Source organism: Hyperoodon ampullatus, assembly GCF_949752795.1.
Source record: "Hyperoodon ampullatus genome assembly, chromosome: 1".
NCBI classification, from domain to species: domain Eukaryota; kingdom Metazoa; phylum Chordata; class Mammalia; order Artiodactyla; family Ziphiidae; genus Hyperoodon; species Hyperoodon ampullatus.
In genome coordinates, this window is record NC_136914.1 from 215,799,234 (window position 1) to 215,821,915 (window position 22,682).

The 22,682-nt window shown below is 53.1% G+C and overlaps 1 protein-coding gene across 1 annotated transcript; it reads left to right on the top strand.

Moving 5' to 3' along the window:
* Nucleotides 1–1,154: 1,154 nt before the first annotated feature.
* KCNK18 (potassium two pore domain channel subfamily K member 18) lies at nucleotides 1,155–12,739 on the top strand (the record flags this gene model as incomplete). The annotated part of the gene is made up of 3 exons (XM_079712070.1): nucleotides 1,155–1,374; nucleotides 3,967–4,095; nucleotides 11,955–12,739. The coding sequence occupies 3 exons, from the start codon at nucleotides 1,155–1,157 to the stop codon at nucleotides 12,737–12,739; spliced, it is 1,134 nt and encodes a 377-aa protein (XP_079568196.1).
* Nucleotides 12,740–22,682: the final 9,943 nt, after the last annotated feature.

Below are 22,682 nucleotides of genomic sequence, written 5' to 3' on the forward strand. Positions count from 1 at the left end.
GCTCTCTCAGGTCACTCCTGTTGCCCACTATTGCAGGTTGGATCCTCTGCGAAGCAGACACAGATAGAGTAAGGCATCCAAAAGCTCTATTTATTAGGAAGTAAAGGCGAAGGGAGGAAACAGGATGGGACAAGGGGAGCCTTCATATCCCGATGCAGACCTGACAAAATCTCTGGCAGACCAACAGAGAGCGAAGACTTCGGGTTGGAGGAGTCCGGCAGGCGGCAGAAATGGTTAAGCTCTTGTACCCCACCTTGCTCAGCCATTGGACAAGGGCTTCCCGGAGAACAGGGCCTGAAAGCTGAAGCAAACCCCGAAAGAACGAATAGCTGGAGGCTGTCAGGAACCATGCTCCTTGAAGCTGCATGGAGAAACCTTTCATGAAGGGGGATCTAAACGCCCACACATCTCCACATCCGCCATGTGGGGCACTTTTTTTTTCCTAGTGGCAGAGGTAAGGCACAGGGGAGCAGGTCCCATTGTACGTTCACTTTTCAGGTACCTGCTTACGTCATGTCTGCTAACACCTGATTGGCTGGAGCAAGTCACGTGGCTTAGTCCAGTGCTAAGAAGGAAGTATGCTCTGCCCACCTTGAGGCCAAGGCAAGTCTGGGTATGCTAGAGGGGAATGAAGAATTGGGACCAATAATTAGATCCACACAGGATAAAGGCCATTTGTAAACTGTGGAGCTCTGGCCGCACTAATTACTATTATTTCTACCTGTCCAAGAGTCAGGGTACCACAGACAACCCCCAGGAAGGATGATCACTTGAGTAAAAGCCAAAAGTCACATTTGGTACCTGGAGTCAAAAGCGCAACTTTGGGATGGGAAAGGCCAAAGCACAAAGCAACCACCACGCATTCCTCCCAAAACCCGTGAAGGTCAGCTCTCGGGCTGGCCAGGCTGCTGGGAGCGCACCTGCCTGGTGGATCAATAGTAATTTGAGACACTAGGTGGCGCGCTATCTGAGAAACTCTCAGGAACTGAACGCGCAAGGAGTGCCGCCTGCTTCCCAAATCCTTGGGGGAAGCGCTGGCACCATCCACTTAGCGCTGGAGCCGGGCCATTCTCGGGGCACTCCCCCTCCTCCCTGGCGGGACCTCTGGGCTCCTCCTTCTTCCAGCAGCTCCTGTCCTGCCCACTCCTGGTAGGATGGAGGCTGCGGGGCTGCCTCAAGGCAGGAGGTACTGCTGGGAGGCCCTGAGGAAAATCTTCCCTCGCCTCTGCTTCCACTGCTCCCTGGTGACCTACGCGCTGGTGGGTGCCGCGCTCTTCTTAGCCCTTGAGGGCAGCCAGGACCTGGGGGCAGATGACCAGGAGTTTGAGGAGTTCCTGGAGAAGCTCTGTGACATCTTGAAATGCAACAGAACAGGTAGGTGGCGTGCCTGGGCAGGGCGGGCCTTTTCTCTCTGGGTAGAGGCAGGCCCCAGAGAGCAGAGAACTGCCTTGTAGGAAGCTGAGTCTGGGAGCCCTCTGCTTGCATCCTGCCCACTCCTGGGCAACCTTAGGCAAGAGACTTCTCTCTGGGCCTCAGTTTTCCCCTCTGTAAAATGGGGGTGGGAATAATGGACGGCCTCTCAGGGTTGATGTAAAGAATGTAGGAAAAGTGCTGAGCACCCAGTCGGCGCTCCCTTCCCCACCCAGACCGACAGACTCTGAGGAAGGTGGATTGCTGGAGATTTGATGAGGTGGGGTGGGGTGGATGGGTGACCAGATCTGGAGCTGTGGGTTCCTAGGCTGGTCCTCAGGACTGCCTATCCCACCCCATGATTCAGTTTACAAGGACTGGAATTCAAGGAACAATCCAAACTGGGCTTGGACTGCCAAGATAGCAGCCTGCCTCCTGCTCTCCCACTTCTTGTTTCAAGTGGCCTTTGTTTGTGGTCGGACTCAGGGGAGGAAGAAGGTGTTATGAGAAGAACTTGGGACCCGGTTTCAGTCCCAGTTGCTCTCCCAGCTTGCTGTGTGATCGGAGGCAGATTGCCCTCCCTGGGTCTCAGTCTGCCAGGGAGAACGAGGCCCACAGTCTCAGGCCCGCCAATCACAGGGACCCTGTGAGAAGCAGATGAGACAGTGGACATGAAGCCTCTTGGAAGGCACAAGGCACTTTATATGTGTCCTTATTGCTTTTCATTCGTATTTGTCCCTTACTTCCATACTGTCCCCTAAAGCTTGGAAAGATGCATTCAACAAAGCAAGATAAAATAATAGAGAGTAAATAAAAGACAAAGGAAAAACAGACTCTAAAGTTCACGGGAAGAACAGGGTCCCATGGTATGACAGGTCCTCAGCCAGGCTGGTAATGACCCCTCCAACCTGTGGGAGGTCCTTTCAGTGGGGGCGGACCAGAGGCTGATCACAGGTGGCAGAGTCTCCTCTCCGTGGAGGGTCCTACTCCTTCTCTCTGCATCTGTGCCAGACAGACAAGCCTACTCAGATGACCCAGGAGATGCCGTCTGCCATCAGACACTCTGAGCCATCACTGGGTCCAGACTGTCAAGTTCAGGGCTTTCCAAACCTGGTCACGCATCAGAATCATCCAAGGAGCTGGTCTAAAATACACATTCCCTTGGGCTTCCCTGGTGGCGCAGTGGTTGAGAGTCCGCCTGCCGATGCAGGGGACACGGGTTCGTGCCCCGGTCCGGGAGGATCCCACATGCCGCGGAGCGGCTGGGCCCGTGAGCCATGGCCGCTGAGCCTGCGCGTCCGGAGCCTGTGCTCCGCAACGGGAGAGGCCACAACAGTGAGAGGCCCGCGTACTGCAATAAAATAAAATAAAATAAAATATAATAAAATAAAATACACATTCCCAGGCTCTTCCCCAAACCCACTTAATCAGTATCTCCAGGACTGGGCTGGGAATCTTATTTTAAAAAAGTTTCCTGGGTGATTCTGATGCACAGAATGGTATAGGAAAACAGAGCTGGTCCACCTGCATTTTGTACTGATTTTCACTGGAGATTAAAATGCTCAGTAAGTGCTGGTTAGTGCAGACCCTGTGCCAAGTGTTTCTCATGCACTATCTCACTTGATCCTCACACCCACCCTATGAGGTGGATATGAATTGTCCCCCTTTTACAGATCAGGAAACTGAGACACTGGGAGTTAGACAACTTGCCCAAGGTCACCCACTAGAAAATGGAGCCAGGGATTCAACCCCAGGCATTTAGATTCCAAAGCCATGTCATGCTGCCTCCCCGATGGGGAAACTGAGGCTCAGAAAGAAGCCTCTTGTCCACGGCTACAGGAACTAGTCAGGGTCAGAACTGGGTCTAGATTGCAGGTGTCTGGACTCCCAGATTGGTGCCCATTCAAACGAGTGGTGACTTCCTGCTGTGCCAGGCTCTGTGACATCTTCTTACAACTGTGCCAGCTGGCAGGGGACTTCTGGGATCCCTAAAACCCACTGGCTGCCAGGCCAAAGGTACCATTTGGACACCTCCCTGAGAAACCAGGGCCCCTAGGCCTGCTTCCGCCAAGTCTTCCCAGACATCCTCAGCCAGCTGACCCCAGTATGATCACCACACTCCATCAGGCTTAATGGCTTCCAGGAGTGGATATGGTTTGCAATCACGCAAGACCTTGCATTTCATAAGAGCCTTTTTCTTTCAGTTCTCAAGACCCGGGGAAATTGACAGAGCGGAAGTTAGTAGGCCCCTTGGCAAGGCTCAGAAAGTTCAGAAAGGCCACAGGGCAGTTCCATGGCTGAGCTCAGGCCGGACCCCTGTGGGCCTCTCTCTTGGGTGCTCAGCACACAGGGTTATGTGGCCTCCTAATCTCTGCAGGTGCTGGAGCAGTACCTAAACTGCAGAGACGTTGAGCAAAGGGTCCTGAGATCCTGCATTCAGTGTTGATGAGGGCCACAAGGCAGGGGGCGTGGTCCTTGGGGAAGACGCCCCTTCCCCTGGGCGGGACCTGTTTTAAAGGGCATAACCTCTCTCACGCTGGTCGTCTCTTTCTGGAGTTGAGGAAGGCGGGAAGCGGGATCTCGGGAAGCTGCTGCGGAAGGTGAAGCCCCAGTGGTTTAGCGGGTCTGCAGACTGGTCCTTCCTGAGCTCACTCTTTTTCTGCTGCACAGTGATCAGCACAGTGGGTAAGTCCAGGGGCGAAGGCAGGCCTGTGAGAGGAAGCTGGGGGTGGGGGCAGGGGAGAGGCGGAGGAGGACCCTCGGTGGGGATGCTGAAGTGTTCAATTCATTTAGTGCAAGAAACAGCTGTGGAGTGCCTACGCTGTGCTCAGGGAGACGGCAGCGAGCAGGGCTGCCACTGGCCCATTTGTGCGAATGAGAAAAGAATACCCTTCCTTCAGGTGGGCACGGCCCCATTCCCCAGGCAAAGGCCCCAGTGAGCGAGGTGTGGGCTGCGTTTTGGCTTCTTCTTGTGTCCCAGTGAGAGCTCTTGTACAAAACACAACCTGCCGGGTACCTGCCTGCCCAGGTTCCTGGACTCAGGGGCAACCAAACGTGGTCAGTGTGATGCGCTCAGGGTATCGCGGGAGCACAGCTACCCAAGCCTTGGGGCTGGGGAGTGGGTTTCAGAGTCACCAGCACATTGATGGCAGCTGGCTCCAGGGGAATGGAGGAGGCACGGCACGGAGAGGGAGGACGGTGTGCCAGCGCAGGACCGGAAGCGCCAACGATAAGGCAGAGGAGGAAGGGGACCTGCAGAGCTAAGGAGAGCTCACCGTTGCCTGCAGGGGCCGGGCTAAGCTGCCTCCTTTAAAGCCCACAGTGAATCAGGTCGGGGAGCCCAAGCCCAGAGAGGTGACGTCAGGGGCCAAGGTCACGCAGTGAGTGGAGCTGGTGCCCACGAGAGCTGTTGAGACTCCAAGTCCAGGGCTCTTTCCCCAGAGTAGGCTGCCAGCTTTGCAGGTCTGTGGGGTGCTGTGGAGACTCTGCTCACCCCTGCTCAGGGAGCCCCAGGGAGAGCCTCGCTCCGCCTGGAAGCAGGGGCCGCTCAGATTCCTGTGTCCCGATGGAGTGGATGACAGTGCCCAGAAGGGAAGGACTTGGAGAGCGGAAGGAGCTGGCCTCGCCCTGTTCCCTGCACTTGCTTTATACGTGTCTCCAGCCTCCAAGCAAGGGAAAGACTCCTGTGCAACACATTGTCCCAGCGAAGTCCCTTCCGGAGCCCCGGGCAGAGGGGAGGGTGCGGAGAGAGCTGCTTCCCTACAGGGACCACTTGCGCGTTTTAAGATGGGCTCTGTGGACCCTCAAAGCCACAGATCCTCCTCTCGGTGGCTGCGCAAAGGGTGGGCTCCTGTGTGAACCGCACATTGGAGCTGGGCTGTGGAGATGGCCTTTGCTTCTTCCCTCCCTCCCTCCCTCCCTCCCTTCTCTCCTTCCTTCCTTCCTTCACAAATACCGAACGCCTATGATTGCAACAGCAGCGGCTGCACTGGCTAACGCATGTGTATTTATTTATTTATTCTTTTTACATCTTTATTGGAGTATAATTGCTTTACAATGGTGTGTTAGTTTCTGCTGTATAACAAAGTGAATCAGTTATACATATACATATATCCCCATATCTCCTCCCTCTTGAGTCTCCCTCCCACCCTCCTTATCCCACCCCTCTAGGTGGTCACAGAGCACCGAGCTGATCTCCCTGTGCTATGCGGCTGCTTCCCATGTGTATTTAAGACTCATCAGGCTCCCTCTTAAGTTCTTCGAGACGATGAGCCCATTCACACCTCGCAACAACCCTGAGGTAGCTGTTGTTATTATTCCCACTCTCTGAGGCAAGGCAGGTCCACCATTTTTGCAAGGGGACACAGCTAATGTCTGTCTGGGTCCAGGCTGTCTCGGTCTTAACCCGAAACCCCACTGCCTCTTTCTGTACGTGACTTTTTCTGTGCCTGGCATGGGGCTGAACTAGCTGGATGCCTCCCTGCCCTGGTGGGCCTCCGAGTCTAATGGAGGCGGGGACAATGAACAGCTAAGCACACAGACGTGCTCAAGAGGAGAAGCTTGGGCTGTGGAAGTGGGTGAAACAGGATGGGGGAGGGGGTCCTGACTTTCAGGGATGGGGGAGAGGCTTGTCTGAGGAAGTGACATTTGAGTTGAAGGATCTGTGGAGATTAACCAGGCAAAGAAGGCTGAGAGAGCTTTCCAGCCAGGCAGCAGGCAAAGCTCCGGGGCTTAGAGGCCCCTCTGAGGAAGAGACCACTGAGGCTGGCGGGTTGTGAGAAGCGGGGCTGGTCTTGCACTCAGGCACCGTGTCCCTGGGCCAGCATCGGAGGACCTTCTAGTAACTAAGGGCCCCAGCTTCCCTCTGCGGTGCCGCAGCAGGGTGGGCCGGGTGCAGGGGCCGAGCCAGGCCTGGCAGGAGCCAGCCCTGCTGGCGGTGAGGGGGTCACAGGAGTGGAGGTAGTGGAGCTGCCCTCGGCCACAGGTCAGGGGCTCCTGGGTCAGCGTCCCCACCAGGAGTGTGACTCACTGCGCAGGCCCTGCCCCTCTTGGGCAGTGAAAAGTACTGGGGCCCCATCTTCGTTCAGGAGAGCATCCATTCAAGAGAATACCAATCCCCGGGGGGCCTGAGCTCACAAGAGCCGTGGCTGGGCACTCATCCCGGGGTCCCCTCACACTCGGGGTGGAGGTGGAGCACAATGGCCAGCTGCGGACTCTGGGGGCCAGCCACCTTGGGTCAGAGCTGTGTGACCTCCAGTGAGCAATTCAGCCCATCTGAGCCTTGTTCCCTAATCTATGACTCCTCCCAGACCTGCCTCTGAGGGTCAGCATGAGGGTCAGCTGCAACTGACAGGAAACCCAACATGGTTGGCTTAAACTGCAAGGAAAATGCGTCGCCTCCCAAGTAGGGAGTCCAGTGGGGGACAGCTCTCAGGCTGCTTGATGTGCAGCTTAGCTGTGACATTGACTATGAGGTTCTCTCCATCCTGCTCAGCGGGTCACAAGATGGTCACCAAGGTCCACGTCCTGTCCAGGCATAATTGCATCTCATAGAGAAAAGGCTGGCTGTCATACTTGGCAAGAAACTTCCTGGAAGCCTCCCACCCCCCAAGCCAGTCCCTGGCAAGGGGATTGGATTACCAAGGATGACCTAGACGGATCGGATCTATCTCTAAATCAGGTGAGAGAGCAGCAGCGTTCCAGGGAAAGGTGGGGGAATGGCTGCTGGGTGGACAACCTGTGCCTACTGCAACACACTTGCTTAAATGGGCACGTATGCTTGTGTCCAAGGGCGCCCCCATGTGGTTTCTTTCAGAACTGTCTCATTCACCTGAATGTTCATCCAAGCAGGGACAGGTCAGGAGCAGGAAGAATCACAGTAACTTAATAGCTGCACTACTGAGCACTTAGCAGCACCAGGCATTGTGCCAACGTGCTTTATATGCATGATTTTGTTTAATCCTCATGACAGCCCCACGAGGTGAGTGCTGTGACTGTCCCATTCAGCAGTGACCTTGGGCTCTGGGAGGGAAGTCGTTTCGAGCAGGGTATAGAAGCAGGGCACAGCTGGCCTTTTCAGGGACCCCAGAGCTCCCGGGAATGCTTTAAGGAACAACATTTACAGGGGAACTGCGCACGGAAGAGACTGGAAGCAAACGGGCTTGAGAGGATGGGGTTTCGTTAGGTTTTTTCTCAAGAACAAAAGGGGACTGATCTAAGGCAGCGTTTTTTAGCCTTGGCACTATTGGCGTCTTGGACTAGAGGATTCTTTATGGCGGGGACTGTCCCGTGCATTCATTGTAGGATGTTTGGAAGTATCCCTGGCCTCTACCCACCAGAGGCAGCCACCTTTTCCCCTGCTGTCTTCACCAGTTGCAACAGCCAAAAATGTCTCCAGACATTGCCAAATGGCCCTTGGGAGGCAAAATTGCCCCCTGTTGAGAACCACTGATGTAATGCAATGGTTATTAAAACGTGGTCCCTGGACCAGTGGTGTGAGCATCACCAGAGAGAACTTGTTAGAGATACAAATTAATTTCCAGGCCCCATCCAAGATCTACTGAGTCAGAAACTACGGCTGTGGGACCAGTGATCTGTGTTTTAGCCAGTTCTCCAGGTGATTCTGATGCACGTAGATGTTTGAGAAGCACTCTCCTGGGGCAAGTGTTCTCAGGCCAGGCTGCACATCAGAATTCCCTGGATATCTTTTACACACCCCCATGCCTGGACCCCACATCAATCACGTCAGACTTACTAGGGACAGACCCAGGCATCAGTATTTTTCAGAGCCCTCCAGGTGATTCTAATGGTAGTCCAGGTTATGAACCACTGACCTAATGGAAATGCATTAGCTTGGTTCATATCCCAAGAAAACGATGCTGCCACTCATGGTACAAGTCCATTAAGACATCAAGCCATCCAGTAAGTACAACTGGAAGAGGATTGAGGAAGGTTCTTTGCTGCCTGTAATCAATAATGGTCCTGCTGGTAATACTGCTTCTTGTCCTGCATCTCTGGGTCACCTGAAATGCACCTGGCCTTGATGCTGAAAAAGGGACCCCTGAAAGGTATGAGGTTGGTCAATCCCCAGTCATTCCCAATTGGATCAACCCCCTTGGATTAGGAAGTGTATGGGCTGTTAAATACTCACAGGCTAAGTGGCGTGGACTGATGGAATTGGAATATTGGCATGCATTATAAGAAATAATATGATTTTCCATTATGCGTTGTAGCATTCAGTAATTGGGTAGGCAATACATTTCCTTCATAGGGGCCTGGGCTCTCTGAGACTTACTTCCTTGATGCGTTCTCTGCAATGTGGCATGTCCTCTAGATTGTAAACATATTCCACCCAGAGGCAGCTACAATGACTTTGTTTATAATCCACTAAACCCACCTTTGCCAAGGAGAGCATGCATGTGGAGGGAGGTCTTCAGGTGAGGGGTGCCCACAGGCTGTGGACTGTGCGACTCCGGACGTGTCACCTGAGTCCCCTGTTCTTGTCCATTAAATGCAGTAACGACGGTGATTGCCAGCATTAGGGGTTCTGCTATGCGGGAAATTCTGACTCTAAAAAGCACTTTACTCCATAAATCCTGTAAGAAATGTGATATTCTTTCCTTTAAATAAAATAGATCTCACCCTGGGACTCCATCCTGGAGGCTGGGGGGCTTCCACTGGGGAGCCTCTCCTGACTTTCCTAGGGGTGCACGAGAGCTGGGGGCTTCCAGGCAACATCTGGAAAACAGGGTGGCTGCCTGCCCCCGGGCCCTGCTGCTGACACCCCTAAGGACTGCAAGGCCTCTGACAAGCTCAGGAGCAGGGATGTTTGCTGACACCGGGGCCTAGGCTCCTGAGACTCTACGGCCAGGCCTCTCAGAGCTCCTGCCCCGCCACGAGGGGCTCCAGGCTCCCTCCTCTCTTCCCTCACCCTCCACAATCACCCTGGCTAGAGTGAGCCACGCCCTGGTGTGCCCGAGGCTGCCATGGTTTTAGCATTTAAGGGTTTACCAGAACATGAGACTTTCAGTCCCGGGCACCTTGGGCCGTTGGTCATCCTCTCCAGGGCCCCCCACTATCCCCAACCCCCTCCCTCTCCCTGAGACCCCTCCCCACCCCAATCTCCTCAGTGCTTCTGGGCTTTCACCGAAGCCTGGACAAGATGCTGTCCTGAGGTCATTTCTGCAACCTCCTCTCCCTGAGAGGAGGGCTGAGCTGCTGGAGACCTGCAGGGAACGGGGAAGGGTAAGAGAGGCAACAGAAACCCTGGGCACCCCCGCAGCAAGTCCGGCCCTGCGGAACAGCCTCGGGTTTCTGACGGGGGCGTTTAGCCAGTGCAGGCTCACTCCTGAGCCTGGTGCTCTTGGGTCCTGTTGGACAGGTGGGGAGCTGAGTTCAAGGCTTTGCTTCCCGCTCGACTAGGAGCCCCCAGAGGGCGTGACCTCTGCCTGTTCCTCATTGTATCCCAATCCCACCTACGAAAGCCTGGTGTAGAGTAGGTGCTCAATAAATGCAAATCCAGGATGGATGCCTTTGTTCTAATCTGTTGGTCTGCTCTTACGCATCTTGTTACTGATCTCCACTTCTAATTGCGTACTCACCAGCGTGGTTATTTGATTCATATCTGCCTTGCTCACCACTGTGTCCCAGTGCATGCAGTAAGCACTCACGTGCACAAACAATATGAATGCACAGAGAGTTCACCACCCCTGCCGTCAAATGGTACCTCATGGACGCAGTCAGGGTGGCGTGGAGTGCCCTGGGAGGGGTGCACAGTGATGGGACCTGGTGAGGGCCACAGCCCTCTTCCAGAACCCTGATGAAGATGGGCAGCCTGATCCCGTGCGTATGCCTGGAGGGCGGAGGCTGAGGCCAGAGTTTGCACAGGAAGCTGCAGCCCTGGAGGAGGTTGGGGCATAGCCAGCCTGGGAATTGCCTTCCAATTAATTTACATAATTGGGCTGCGGTTTTCTGTATTAATCATCCTTTATGACACCAAAACTTAAACATAGGCATTAAATACAGAAGCTTCTCCCTCTTTGTTGAAGGCAGTGAGCTTGCCCACTCCAGAAGATCCAACGACGTGCGCTGTGGGGTGCGACATCCCTCTGATCCTGCCCTCTCTAGACACGAGGGGTGGGGGGCTGGGGTGATGGGAGGAGGAGGCTCCTGAAGAGCTTGGAGGCTTCAACCTCTCTTTGCTTGACCATCCTGTTCCTGATGGTTGGAGGGTCCCACCCCCTCGGTGCTCCTGACTCAGCGGGAGGAGCTGGCTTGGGAACTGGACGGCCCTGGGGGTTTGACCCCCCAACGCCACACTTTATCACACGTATGCTCTTGGCTAAGTCACTTCACTTCTCTGAGCCTCGGTTTCCCCATCTGTAACGGTGATAATACCTACCGAGGAAGGCTGGTTAATACCCAACCCACAGTAAATGCTCAAAAAAACAGCTATTAGAATGAGGACACCAACCTCCCGAGAACGACACACTTGCTGTGTGTGAGGTGCTGGTGTCTTGTAATCCTTCCCGCTGGTCAATATACAAAGCAGGTATTGTCATCCCCATTTTACAGATAAGACATCTGAAAATGTGAGCAGTCACGTAACTTTCTAGTAAATGGCAGAGCTGGAATTGGAAACGAGGTTGGTAAGAGTCTGGATGCTGGGGTCCTCAGCGTGTCACTCTCGCTTATGAACACGTTTGACCCACTAAATCACAAATGGCTCTGAGGGCAGCAATTGTATTTTAGTCACCGTCCAGCTTTCTACCGTCCCAAATACCGTGCATACTGCTGTACACACCACTGGCACATAATAATTGCCTATTATATAGAAACAAACATAGAGGCCCAGACATCCCAGGAAGGACAAGCGTGGCTTCATAAAAACTGACGCCTTCATGGAGGATGATGGAGGTGATGGGTGTATTTGCAAAGCCCGCACATCCTGTCACCTGTGCTCACCCTATCCCTCCAGGTGAGCTGGGCCCATCCTCCTTCAGATGCTCAGAAGTGGCAAAATGCAAGGCAGTCACCTCCTCCCAAGCACGGGGTTGTCTACTGCCAAGGACATTTCGGGTCAAAGATCTGGACGTGAGTCGTCCCTTATCCTAAAGAGAAGCTGGGTTTCACTGCCTGCTCCCCCAGCAAAGCAGACCTAATGTCAGACAAATGGATGAATGTTTTAAGATGAATTTTTTTTTTTTTTTTTTTGCGGTACGCGGGCCTCTCACTGTTGTGGCCTCTCCCGTTGCGGAGCACAGGCTCCGGACGCACAGGCTCAGCGGCCATGGCTCACGGGCCCAGCCGCTCTGCGGCATGTGGGATCTTCCTGGACTGGGGCACGAACCCGTGTCCCCTGCATCGGCAGGCGGACTCTCAACCACTGTGCCACCAGGGAAGCCCCAAGATGAATATTTTTAAACGTGTTGTGTAAAATGTCATATGCCAGGGAAATGAAGTGGCAGGTCTCTTTGAAGCTCTCTGAGCAGGGGAGGGGGAGGGGGAGGGCAGCCGACAGTCCCGGGCTCTGTCCTCTTTCTCAGGTTACGGCAACACCTACCCTGTCACCAGGCTCGGCAAGTACCTGTGCACGCTCTATGCGCTCTTTGGCGTCCCCCTGATGTTCCTGGTCCTCACAGACACAGGCCACATCCTGGCAACCATCTTATCCATGTCCTACCACCAATTCCAAAAACTCCCTTTCCTCCCCCCTCCCCTTCCCAAGTGGCGCTCCGGACCCCCCTGCGAAAGAAGACCTGACACCAATCCCGTAGACGAAGCCATCCTGAGGATTGCCATCAACGACCCAGAGCTCCCGGGCCCCAAACCTGCCCCCTCAATCCCAAGCAGCAACATGGAGCCGTTCGAGAGACTTCTAGCACAAGAGAAAGGGAACACACTGCAGGTGCCCCCTCAGGCCACGGAGAGGAGCTCTTCGTGTCCTGAGCTGGTGTCCCGGAGACTCTCGTACTCCATCATCAATAACCTGGATGAGGCGGGGCGGCAGGTGGAGAGGCTGGACATCCCCCTCCCTATCATCGCCCTCGTGGCCTACATTTCCTGTGCAGCTGCCATCCTCCCCATCTGGGAGAAGCAGCTGAACTTCGAAAATGCCTTCTATTTCTGCTTTGTCACGCTGACCACCATTGGGTTTGGGGACATTGTTTTAGAACGGCCTCACTTCTTGTTCTTCTCCATTTATATCATTGTTGGGATGGAGATTGTGTGCATGGCTTTCAAGTTGGTGCAAAACAGGCTGATTTGCATCTACAAAAATGTCATGCTGTTCTTTGCAAATGGGAAGTGTTACAATCCTGTTAAAAAGTGAAGGCTCGGGCTTCCCTGGTGGCGCAGTGGTTGAGAGTCCGCCTGCCGATGCAGGGGACACGGGTTCGTGTCCTGGTCCGGGAAGATCCCACATGCTGCGGAGCGGCTAGGCCCGTGAGCCATGGCCACTGAGCCTGCGCATCTGGAGCCTGTGCTCCGCAACAGGAGAGGCCACAACAGTGAGAGGCCCGCGTACCGCAAAAAAAAAAAAAAAAAAAGTGAAGGCTCCATCAACTCTCGTGTGATGATGCCGGCCCAGCTGGTTGTCTTGTCTTTTGGGGCAGTGTAGTTAGAGCTGGTGGCACTGCAGCCTGTCACCTGAGGCCTCAGAGTCACACCCTACATGACAGCTGATTTCAGTCTCGAGACCCTGCAGAAATGTGGCCAACGCCCTTCCTATCAGGACATTAGACAAAAACTGTCACCATCCTCCAAAGTTCAATTAATTGCCCTGTCTTCATTTTTCAAAAGCCCCACCTAATGTAGATGAAACCACCTTACAGATGTCACTGGATTTCTTGCAACATGAGAAAAAATGTACCTTTTGTTTTTGCAATTTGTACTTTCAGCTAAATTAAAATCTTCCTGAGCTGCTCCCCATTTACCCTTGATGAAACAGAGCTAGACTGAGCCACCTCTTTCCTTGGATGACTGCATGAATGGGATCAGCCCAATCCCAGCCCTTGTAAAATACACTGATGGCGCTGAGAGGAATTGTCCCCTGTGCTCACAGGGGCCTGGGATAGTTCCTGATTGCCGGATTCGGTGTAGACCAGTGTTTTTACCAAGCAGCACATGATTGCACCTCCTGAATGAGCTGGCATGTGAAAGTGTTGATGCTTATGTGAGTGGATGGGTACGTGTAAGGGTTGGCACTCATTGGTGGCCGTACTTGTGACCTGTTCATGAATGAGTTGGCATGTGAATAGGGCATCTGCATGGCAGATGCTGTAAGTACCCCACCCATATGGCCTGTTACTCTAGTTCCCTTTGTCTGAGGACTTTCTCTGGCCACTAAAGCATAGGCATGCGCAGGGCAGGCTAGAAGTGCCAAGGAATGAATGCTCCTGGGAGCAGCCCTGAACCAGTGACCGATGGGAGTGGGTGGATATATGGCCCCAGCTTCTTGGGCCACGTTCAACACCATCTCCCCCAGGGGAATCAAGCCTCACTTGCCCAAGAGTCCACCCTGTATGGCTTCCTTCATTTCTCTGTCTCCTATCTCCCCTCCTCTTGAGATCACCCTCAGATAACCCAGTTGCACACAAAGCTTTGTCTCAGAGTCACTGCTGGGGACCCCAGCCTGGGAGAGGATGTACCAAATTGGTGTATGAACTGGTTGGCCCACGCACGTAGTACTACAAGAGTTGCACTGTTTCCCTAGTCAGTTATTAGAAATGTCTTATTTGAGAGACTCAAAGTTTCTTGAAAGCTTCTTTGAGAGAGTCTTGGAAAAATCAGCTGTGTCCTGTGATTGGCCAAATTAGTCAGTTCCTGGGTAAATGGTGAATTTTGCTCCAGGGTATAGAACAAAAATCGCAAAAACCAATGAAAAGTGCCGGGAGGTTCCAGTTTGAAAAGAAAGGAAGTCAGCAATCAGAGGGAGCTGCAGGCCTTCCTTTCTGGATCTTTCCTCCTCTTCCCCAAACCTATTAGGTTTTTTTGCCCCTTCAGCTCTTTAAGACCTACCTCAGGAAATGGAATTGACACGGTGTGAACAAGAATCACTGAAAGACATGGGGTTTCAGGCAGCAGCTGCTGGGACTAGGGTTTCTGTGGAGTTTCTTGACAATCCTGAAGTCACAGTCACCCAGTTTCTGTGCAGCAAGGCCCCTCAAACCCAAAGGTAATCAAGACTGGCCACTCAAGTGAGAGCACAGGATCAGATTCAAAGTTCAGTTTGGTAAACGTTCATTGAGTGCTTGCTGTTTTCCAGGCTCAGAGAGGATTGCAAAAATAGGCATATCCTCAGAAACATGGAGGTAATAGCAGGTGATACTCAATCTCTCAGTCCCTCCCTTCCTAAGGCAGTGGAGAGTCCTGTTCAAATGCAAACATGGAGTTTGTCAGGGACACATATTATGTAAATTGAAGGTCACTGTCATTTGCTTACTTCATCTGCTACTGGGTATTCTTCTGTGGTTCTGAGGAAATGGCCCAGCGTGCCTTCCTGCTCTTCATTTCTTGCGTCTCTGCCCGGCACACCCTATATTCCATCTAACTCGGGCTTTTTATTCCCCTACCCCTGGGCAGGAATGTAAACTCATTCCTCCAAGCCTTTGCTTGGTGGTTCTCAGCTTTGCCTGTACACTGACACCTGGGGGCTTCCAAGAATTCATGTGTCTCCCCATCTCTCTCCCCCTGAGATTCAGAAGTCATTGGTCAGGGGTGCCACGTGAGCCATTTAAAAGGTCCCCGATCGACCCCAGTGTGTGGTCGGAGTTGAGAACTTTGCTCTAGCTGCTCTCTCAGCCTGAATGCCCTTCTCCCTTCTAGGACTGATGAAGCCTTAAGTTCATGCCTCAGCACACATGTCCCCTCCTCTGGGTAGTGTCCCCTGACTCCTGGTCTCCCCTATGCACCCACTGCATCCACTGTCACCCCTTCCTCTGTTATAGGATTTTAACTAGGGCCTCTCCAAACTCAGAGCTGCCCGAATGGAATGATTGTCTTTTTCACCATCATTGTTCTCTCTTTTGTTTTATTATTATTTTTTTTGTGGTTCACGGGCCTTTCACTCTCCCGTTGCGTAGCACAGGCTCCGGATGCACAGGCTCAGCGGCCATGGCTCACGGGCCCAGCCGCTCCGCGGCATGTGGGATCTTCCCGGACCGGGGCACGAACCCGTGTCCCCTGCATTGGCAGGCGGACTCTCAACCACTGCGCCACCAGGGAAGCCCCATTGTTCTCTCTTTTAATCCTCCCATCCGTACTCCGCAGTGCCTGCCACATACGGGAGAACTCTGGGCAAAACTTAGGTGCATAAATGCCAAGGAGGGCAGCCACCACTTAACCGCACACCGGCCACATCCGGACCCCAAGCTGGGTCCTTTCCCAAGTGGCCACCAGGTGGGCGTTGCCAGACCGTGCGGGCCCCGCGCTCTGAGGCCAGCAGGTGGCGCATCTGTAGCCCGGGCCCTCGGAGGAAGGGGCGCCTGGGCGCCGGGAAGAAGAGCGTCGGGTCCCTGTCCTCGCCGCGGACACCCGGGGAAGCAACGCCTCAGACCACGTCCTCAGAGCATCCCTCTCAAGGGGGCACCTCGGAGGCTGTCCCGCATCTTTCAAATCACACGTCCTGCCAAGCTCCTATGAATGCCTGAAATGTTAGCACTTGAGTCTCAGCCATTCGACAGGTGGCGTCCTGTCAGTAATTCTGCCATTAGCTCCCTTTCACCCTGGATGCTTCTCAGATCCACCAGCCTCATTAGAGAGAGCAGGGCCTTCTGGACCTTATGGAGCTTGCAAGAAAGACACCTGGAAGTTTCTACAATGTGCAGGTGCCCTGTCCCACCTGAAATCTGCTGGGTGGGAGGCCCTGGGAGTGATGCCCAAGAATGGCTGCTGTTGGGGGCTGTGGTTCACTTTCTGTCTCTCAGCTGCGGTGGGGGATTCTCACTGAGAAGCACCGTCCTAAGTGGGAGGGTGGAGAGGCCCAGGGCCAGGCATGCTCTGACCGTAAGGGGCTTGGGGAGGCCTAGTGCTTCCTGGGAGGGCTGCTGGGAACAGAGGGACTAGAAGACAGAAGACCTGGCCGGAGTGCCAGTCCTGGCTGTGACCCTGCTTCTGGGTCTCTCCGGAGAGGAGAGGATTGGCCTGGGCAGCCCCCGTGGTCCTGCTGACCCGCACGCCGGCCCCCTCCCTCCCCACCCCCACCCCACAGCCAGGGTTTGAGTAGCTGCTGCTTTGATGGGTGGGAAGTAGGACTGATTGCCTAGGAGACTGGCTCGTAGGCTGCTGGGTGCATTGCTCTGACCTTGGCCTCAGCTTGGGAGGGTGCCTAGCAGATGGGAAGAAGCTTTAATGAGCAACTAATATGTGCCAGGCTCTCTGCCCACGTTACACATTTAAACCTTTGAGCTATATTTGAGGGGTTCACGGTGAAATGGCCCTGGCATTGTGTTGGCGTGTAGTAGGTACTCGGTATAAGTCCGTGGTGTGAATAAATCCCTATGATTAATCTACAGAGAAGGTAAATATTGGCGCTCGGATCAGAACCTTGGCCCCTGAACACTTGTGCCAGACCACTAGGGTGGGCTCTGCTCAGAACTGCCGGAATCTTCCCTAACAGTGTCCCCTCCGCAGTTGGGGTTGATCTGGGAGAGGCAGCAGTGAGTGGCGCCGGGAAGCGAGATCTTAATTCCCGGCGCAGGAATTGAACCTGGGTAGCCTGGATGAAAACTAGGAATCTTAGTCACCACACCCCCTGGCTCTTGCCCCCAGTGAAAAATGCCTCTCACAGAGGCAGAACTGTAAAAACAGGTACGACGATGTTTATTATTAGAGACACAGCAAAACAACAAGTGGGAGAGCACACAGACAAACAGTTTGTTTAGTTAAGACAGAAGCAAGGCAGAGATGCACACCTGGAGAGCAAGGGTGTGGGCGTCCCCCTAATGAGGAGGAGTGCCGTGAAGAGGCAGGTAAGTCATTTATACAGGGCAGTTCTTCCGGGTCTCTGTTTACCTCTGGCCAATTATCTGGTTTCTTTTTCCGCACCTGCCCTGCCCTAGGACCCTCCCCAACACGCGTGCGCAACAGTTTTCCAAGATGGATTACAGCCCAGAGGCCTATGGGACGGCCTTAGCGTCACCTATTATGGGGTGGCGCCCCCTCCTTTTTGACCCCCAAGGAGCCTTTCTGCACATGTGCAATGTCTCCCTTGCCCCAAGGATGGGAAATGTATGACCTCTTGATCTTTTAACAGGGTTTATTCCCACTCTGTCGCTGCCATAAAAATGTCCATTGTCGAGCTTCCCTGGTGGCGCAGTGGTTGAGAATCTGCCTGCTAATGCAGGGGACACGGGTTCGAGCCCTGGTCTGGGAGGATCCCACATGCTGCGGAGCAACTAGGCCCGTGAGCCACTACTGAGCCTGCGCATCTGGAGCCTGTGCTCCGCAACAAGAGAGGCCGCGATAGTGAGAGGCCCGCGCACTGCGATGAAGAGTGGACCGCGCTTGCCACAACTAGAGAAAGCCTTCGCACAGAAATGAAGACCCAACACAGCAAAAATAAATTAATTAATTAAAAAAAAATGTCCATTGTCCGGTTATTTTCCCTATTTCTGTTACTGGTTTTTATATTGAGGTGCAGATCTCAAAATATAGACACGAGTCCGGTCATGAATATGTAGTTTGTTTGTCTCTTGCTTCAGGAAATGTAAACAGGGGGCTGGTAATGAATGTCCGGCCTGGAGCCCATCTTCTTCTCACCCCAGGAGGTTTGAACAGGAGGCCAGTTGTAAATATCTAGCCTGGAGCCCATCTATCTCCTGCCTCAGGGTGGACCAGGCCAAGCCCCAGAAGGTGGTGCTTGAAACAAAGGATCGGAGACTTCTACTGACTCTGATCAAGGTCAGTGTGTCAAAGGCAGAGGTGATTCACCTGGAAACTGACGAAGCTTATGCTCAGGGTCCTTGCTTGGCTCCACCCTGAGTGTGGTCACGCACTTGTACATTTTTGTATTTGTTGGCATTTTAATTTGTTATTTTTTCTCATTCTAAATAAATATTCATATTCAAACCTAGTTTTGAATGGGCAATTTTGTATTTTTTTCTTAAAGAGGGCCCCTTAAATTGAATAAACATCCACAAACCTGCCCCTGGCTGACAGGTACTCAGCAGGAGGAAATGCTGTCTATCTCCTTCAGCCAGCCTCCTGCTGATCCAGTGTCCTCCCCAGACAGAGGTCCAGCCACTTTGCCATCGGCCACTGGATCCCCTTTGGCCACATCAGCCTGTGCACACACAGGCGCACAGTAAATAACCTGAAGAGGAGCCACAAACTAACAAGAGCTGTGCCCTGGTTTCTGCCAGGTGGTAAGACTGCCCACTGTCCAGAGATGCCCCCAAAGAAGGTGACTGATAGAGTCAAGAGGAAGGTACTCAGATACCAGAAATTTCCCTGGGGGCACCCTCAATGTGCTGACCCGGAAGAGACAGTGCCGCCTAGTGGTTAAGGCCTTTGCCTGTGGAGACAGGCAGCCTGGCCAGTCGACATAACAGTAGTACCTACCTTAAAGGGTTGTTGTGAGGATCGAACAAGATAATCCACGTGAAGTGCTGTAGCCCAGTGCCCAGCTTTACAAGCGCCTAAAAAAATCCTAGCTGTCTCCATTACTATGATTAGGAGGCAAAAAATGCCATGTTTCCGCTTTCTCCAGCACCCCTCCCCCACTCCCACTGTGATTGGGGAAAAGGATGCATTTAGTCAGCTTGCAGGACACTCAGTGAGCCCCTGCTGATTCTAGGGTGGTCCCAGTCCTGTGGGCCCAGGCAGCGTGGGCAGTCCCCAGCCAGGTGGGGCCTCTTCAGTGGCTAACACCCCAGCACGCGTGGGGTAGAGGCACTCTTCCTCGGCTCCCACCTCGGTACCCTGAGGTCTCCAGGCATGACTGCAGCCTTCTTCCCCGGCCTGCGCTTGTCTCTTTCTCTTGGTTCCCACAACACCACATTGCCTGATGCGCTCTCTCTGATGGCTCATGTTTTTTTGCTGGGCCCTCCTCATTGGGCTCCAGGGCTTACACCTTGGACCCTTCGTTTCTTCCCTGTCTCCACTCCCTCCCTTCGGTCTCATCCACTCTGATGGATATAAACACCATCTCCAGTCCTGGCTTCTCCCCAGAACTGCAGACTCACGACTGCTTCCCCAGCACCTCTTCCTGGACAAGTCCAGGACAGAGCTCTAACCTCTCCTGGGGCCCTCGTCCACCCCATGCATCTGGGGAGTGGCAGCCCCAGCCTGCTAGTAGCTCAAGCCACATGCCTGTGAGGCTGTCTTGACTCTGCTTTCTTCTCTCTCCGGCTCTGACTTGAGAGGCATGTGTGCAGCTTTCAAGAAGCTCCCCAGTCTTGAGTGTACCTCCCAGCGATTCTGATGCAGCTGATTTCAGGCGGGGCCTGGCGTTTGTATATTTTAGAAGCTCTCAGGTGACTTTGGCTGCTTCTTCATTCATTTACGCATCACAAGCTTTTGTTCAATAACTGTGTGCCAGACACTGAGGTATAGCTCTTAAGGAGAGCACTTCTGATGCCCAGGCACGTGGCAGGTGCTCACGTTATGTTGAGGTGGAGCTGGTGACCCAGAGCTCCCTCCCTCAGCAGAGAAGCAGTAAGAGAGCTGGGTGACAGAGGGACCAGGCTGAATGGGTCCTTGGACTCCCCACCCACTGTATAGTCCCTCTGTCTCCCCCCACCCATCCCCAGCTTCCTGGAGTTGGGCTGTCAGGGTTGGGCAGGCTGGGCTTCTTGGTTGTTGCCATGGTGACTGATGTGCATCTATCTGTTCAGCAGAGAACTTTGAAGTTGACTTGGATGTGGGATAACAAAGGGCACCTCCATCTTGGATGCAAATGATGGCTTCTTTTCATCCTCCTGGGCTCTTTACTGCTCTGCTTTTGTTCTTGCTATTTAGATCAGAGAGTAAAACCCTTTCAAATGCTGTAAATTCAAGACATGGGCAATTAAGGGTCCGCTCTGAGGTTCAAGCCTCCCTTTAGTCTCGTTGGAAAGCAATTTCATGTGTAGGAAAACAGATGACCCTGCAGAGACAGTCAGCATTGCTTGTATGCCACTATCCAATGAATATTTACTAAGCATCTACTATGTGCTAGGACTTGGGGTGGGGTTGGGATGCTGGGGATTCAGTGTGGTACAAGAACAACCAGGTCTCTGCTTTCTTAGAGCTCATGGTCAGGACCACATCTCCATGCCTCAGTTTCCCCAGAGTACAAGGGGACTGAAGTAACCCAGGGGTCTTCATACAGAGTTTTCTGAAACCCAGGCAAAGGTTCCAGCCACTTACCCCTGTTTTGGCCTGAGTAGCTTTGCTTTGCTCCGTTTTATATATTCTGCTTCCCTGTAACATTTTGTTTGAGGAAAGACGTCCATAACTTAAAACAGAGAGAGAGAGAGAGAAAAGAGAGTGGGTTAGGAATGAAAACCACCGGCTGAGGATTCGCTAAGGCTCTCTCCAGGTGGAATGTTTTGTGATGTAGATGCTAAGGAGACTGCAGGTTCTCCAGGCTGTTTGGCCACACAGAGACCAATACACAGAAGGAGGTGCATTTAGGATGTAAACCTGCCTGGGATGACAACACCCTGCCTTCATTTTGAACAAAGTAAGGATCCTGATGGAAAGAGAGCAAATCCCATTCTGTTTCCTTCCGAGTAGACCCAGGGCTTCGCTCTTAAGGCATCTGCCTTCTCAGACTCTGGATCCCACCTCGAGGCCCCACCCTTGCCCTCCCACCTTTCCCTGCCCCCTGCTGGCCTCCGCACACTTACCCTGTGACTGAGGCCTGTGTCGGTCCTCTCTGTCCAGCTGGACTGTGCATTCTTAGGGCAGGATGTTTGTTGAAGAAATGTTAGTAGATGAGGTGCTGGGGCCCTGTTGGTGCTACTTACTCTTTGGGCCCTGACCCCACCCTGCACCTTTCCTGGGGTTGCTCCCGAAATGCAGGAGGGCCCAGTGGGCAGAGCACGCCCTCTGCCACCTTCCTTTCCTCCCTTTGCAGCACCCACCCTTCCTCCTTCCCGACAGGTGACTGAGGGACACCAGGCCCCATTACAAAGGCGACCTGAGTCTTTCCCCAAAGCCAGTCACACGGCCCAGCCAATCCCACTTAGAGCCATCACGCTGCCTGGGCCCACTGGAGGGTCTCGCCAGTATTGTCACCCCTAGGCTGAGTCATCTCATATTTGGTTACCCTTCTTTCTGAAGGCCAAATTGATGCAAAGAGCAAAGAGAGGTTTTGGATTGGAGAACAGCTTCTATCTAAACACGCTGAACTTGGCAAAGTTGCCCCACTGTGTGGGACTGTTGACATTTTGCTCTCTTGCCTGATCATTGCGGGGTCCATTGGGAGATCAGAAGCACTCAGGTGCTTTGCATGGTCCTGGCACACGGTGGGCTTGCAGTACAGACAGGAGGATGGACTGTCTGCTGCTGGGCATGTAGGCTTAGCGGCCTCTCGGCTTTACCAGCTTTGGGGAATCCCTTCCTTCTGGGGATGTGTGCGGTTCAGTGTCATCAGCAATCCCGCTAACCAGCCCCTCCCTCATCTTTGGGGAGATGTGAGCTGTGGAGAACAGAGAAAAAGGGCCGTGTCAAGATCTGAAGCAAGCTGGTCGGTCGGCACACACTTTACAACCCATTTCACCTTCTCATTTTCCAGTTGCATAAAGACCTTAAAAAAAAACTTTAAAAATTAGCAATATGTATTCATGCAACTATTTTAGAAAGCATTTGACATTTGCTGGGAAGGGTGAAGCTGTGGGTATCCCATGATCCAGCAGTTCCCCTCCCAGGCACAGACCCTGGAGAAACTCGGGCCACACATCTCCAGTGTGTTATTAGTGACACTGCTAATAACAAATGCGGGACACCACAATGTCCATCCACAGAAGGAACAAAGAAATTGCGATATGGTCCTGAAATGGAATACTATACAGCAGTGATTAGGAATGAACATTAGGTATACATCATATGGATGAACCTCACCAGTGATATTGGTGAGACTGAAAAGGAACCAGATAGAGAAAGAACACCTACAGGATGATTCCACTTATAAAAAGATAAAAAACAGGCAAACCTTAATTATATTTTTAGGAAAATGCCATAGGTGGTAGAATTGTAAAAAAGAGCAAGGAACAGAAAATCTAACAAGTCAAGAACTCTAGGGGAAAGGAGGTTACTGGGATGGAGGAGAGACCCCCAGGAGCTCCGGG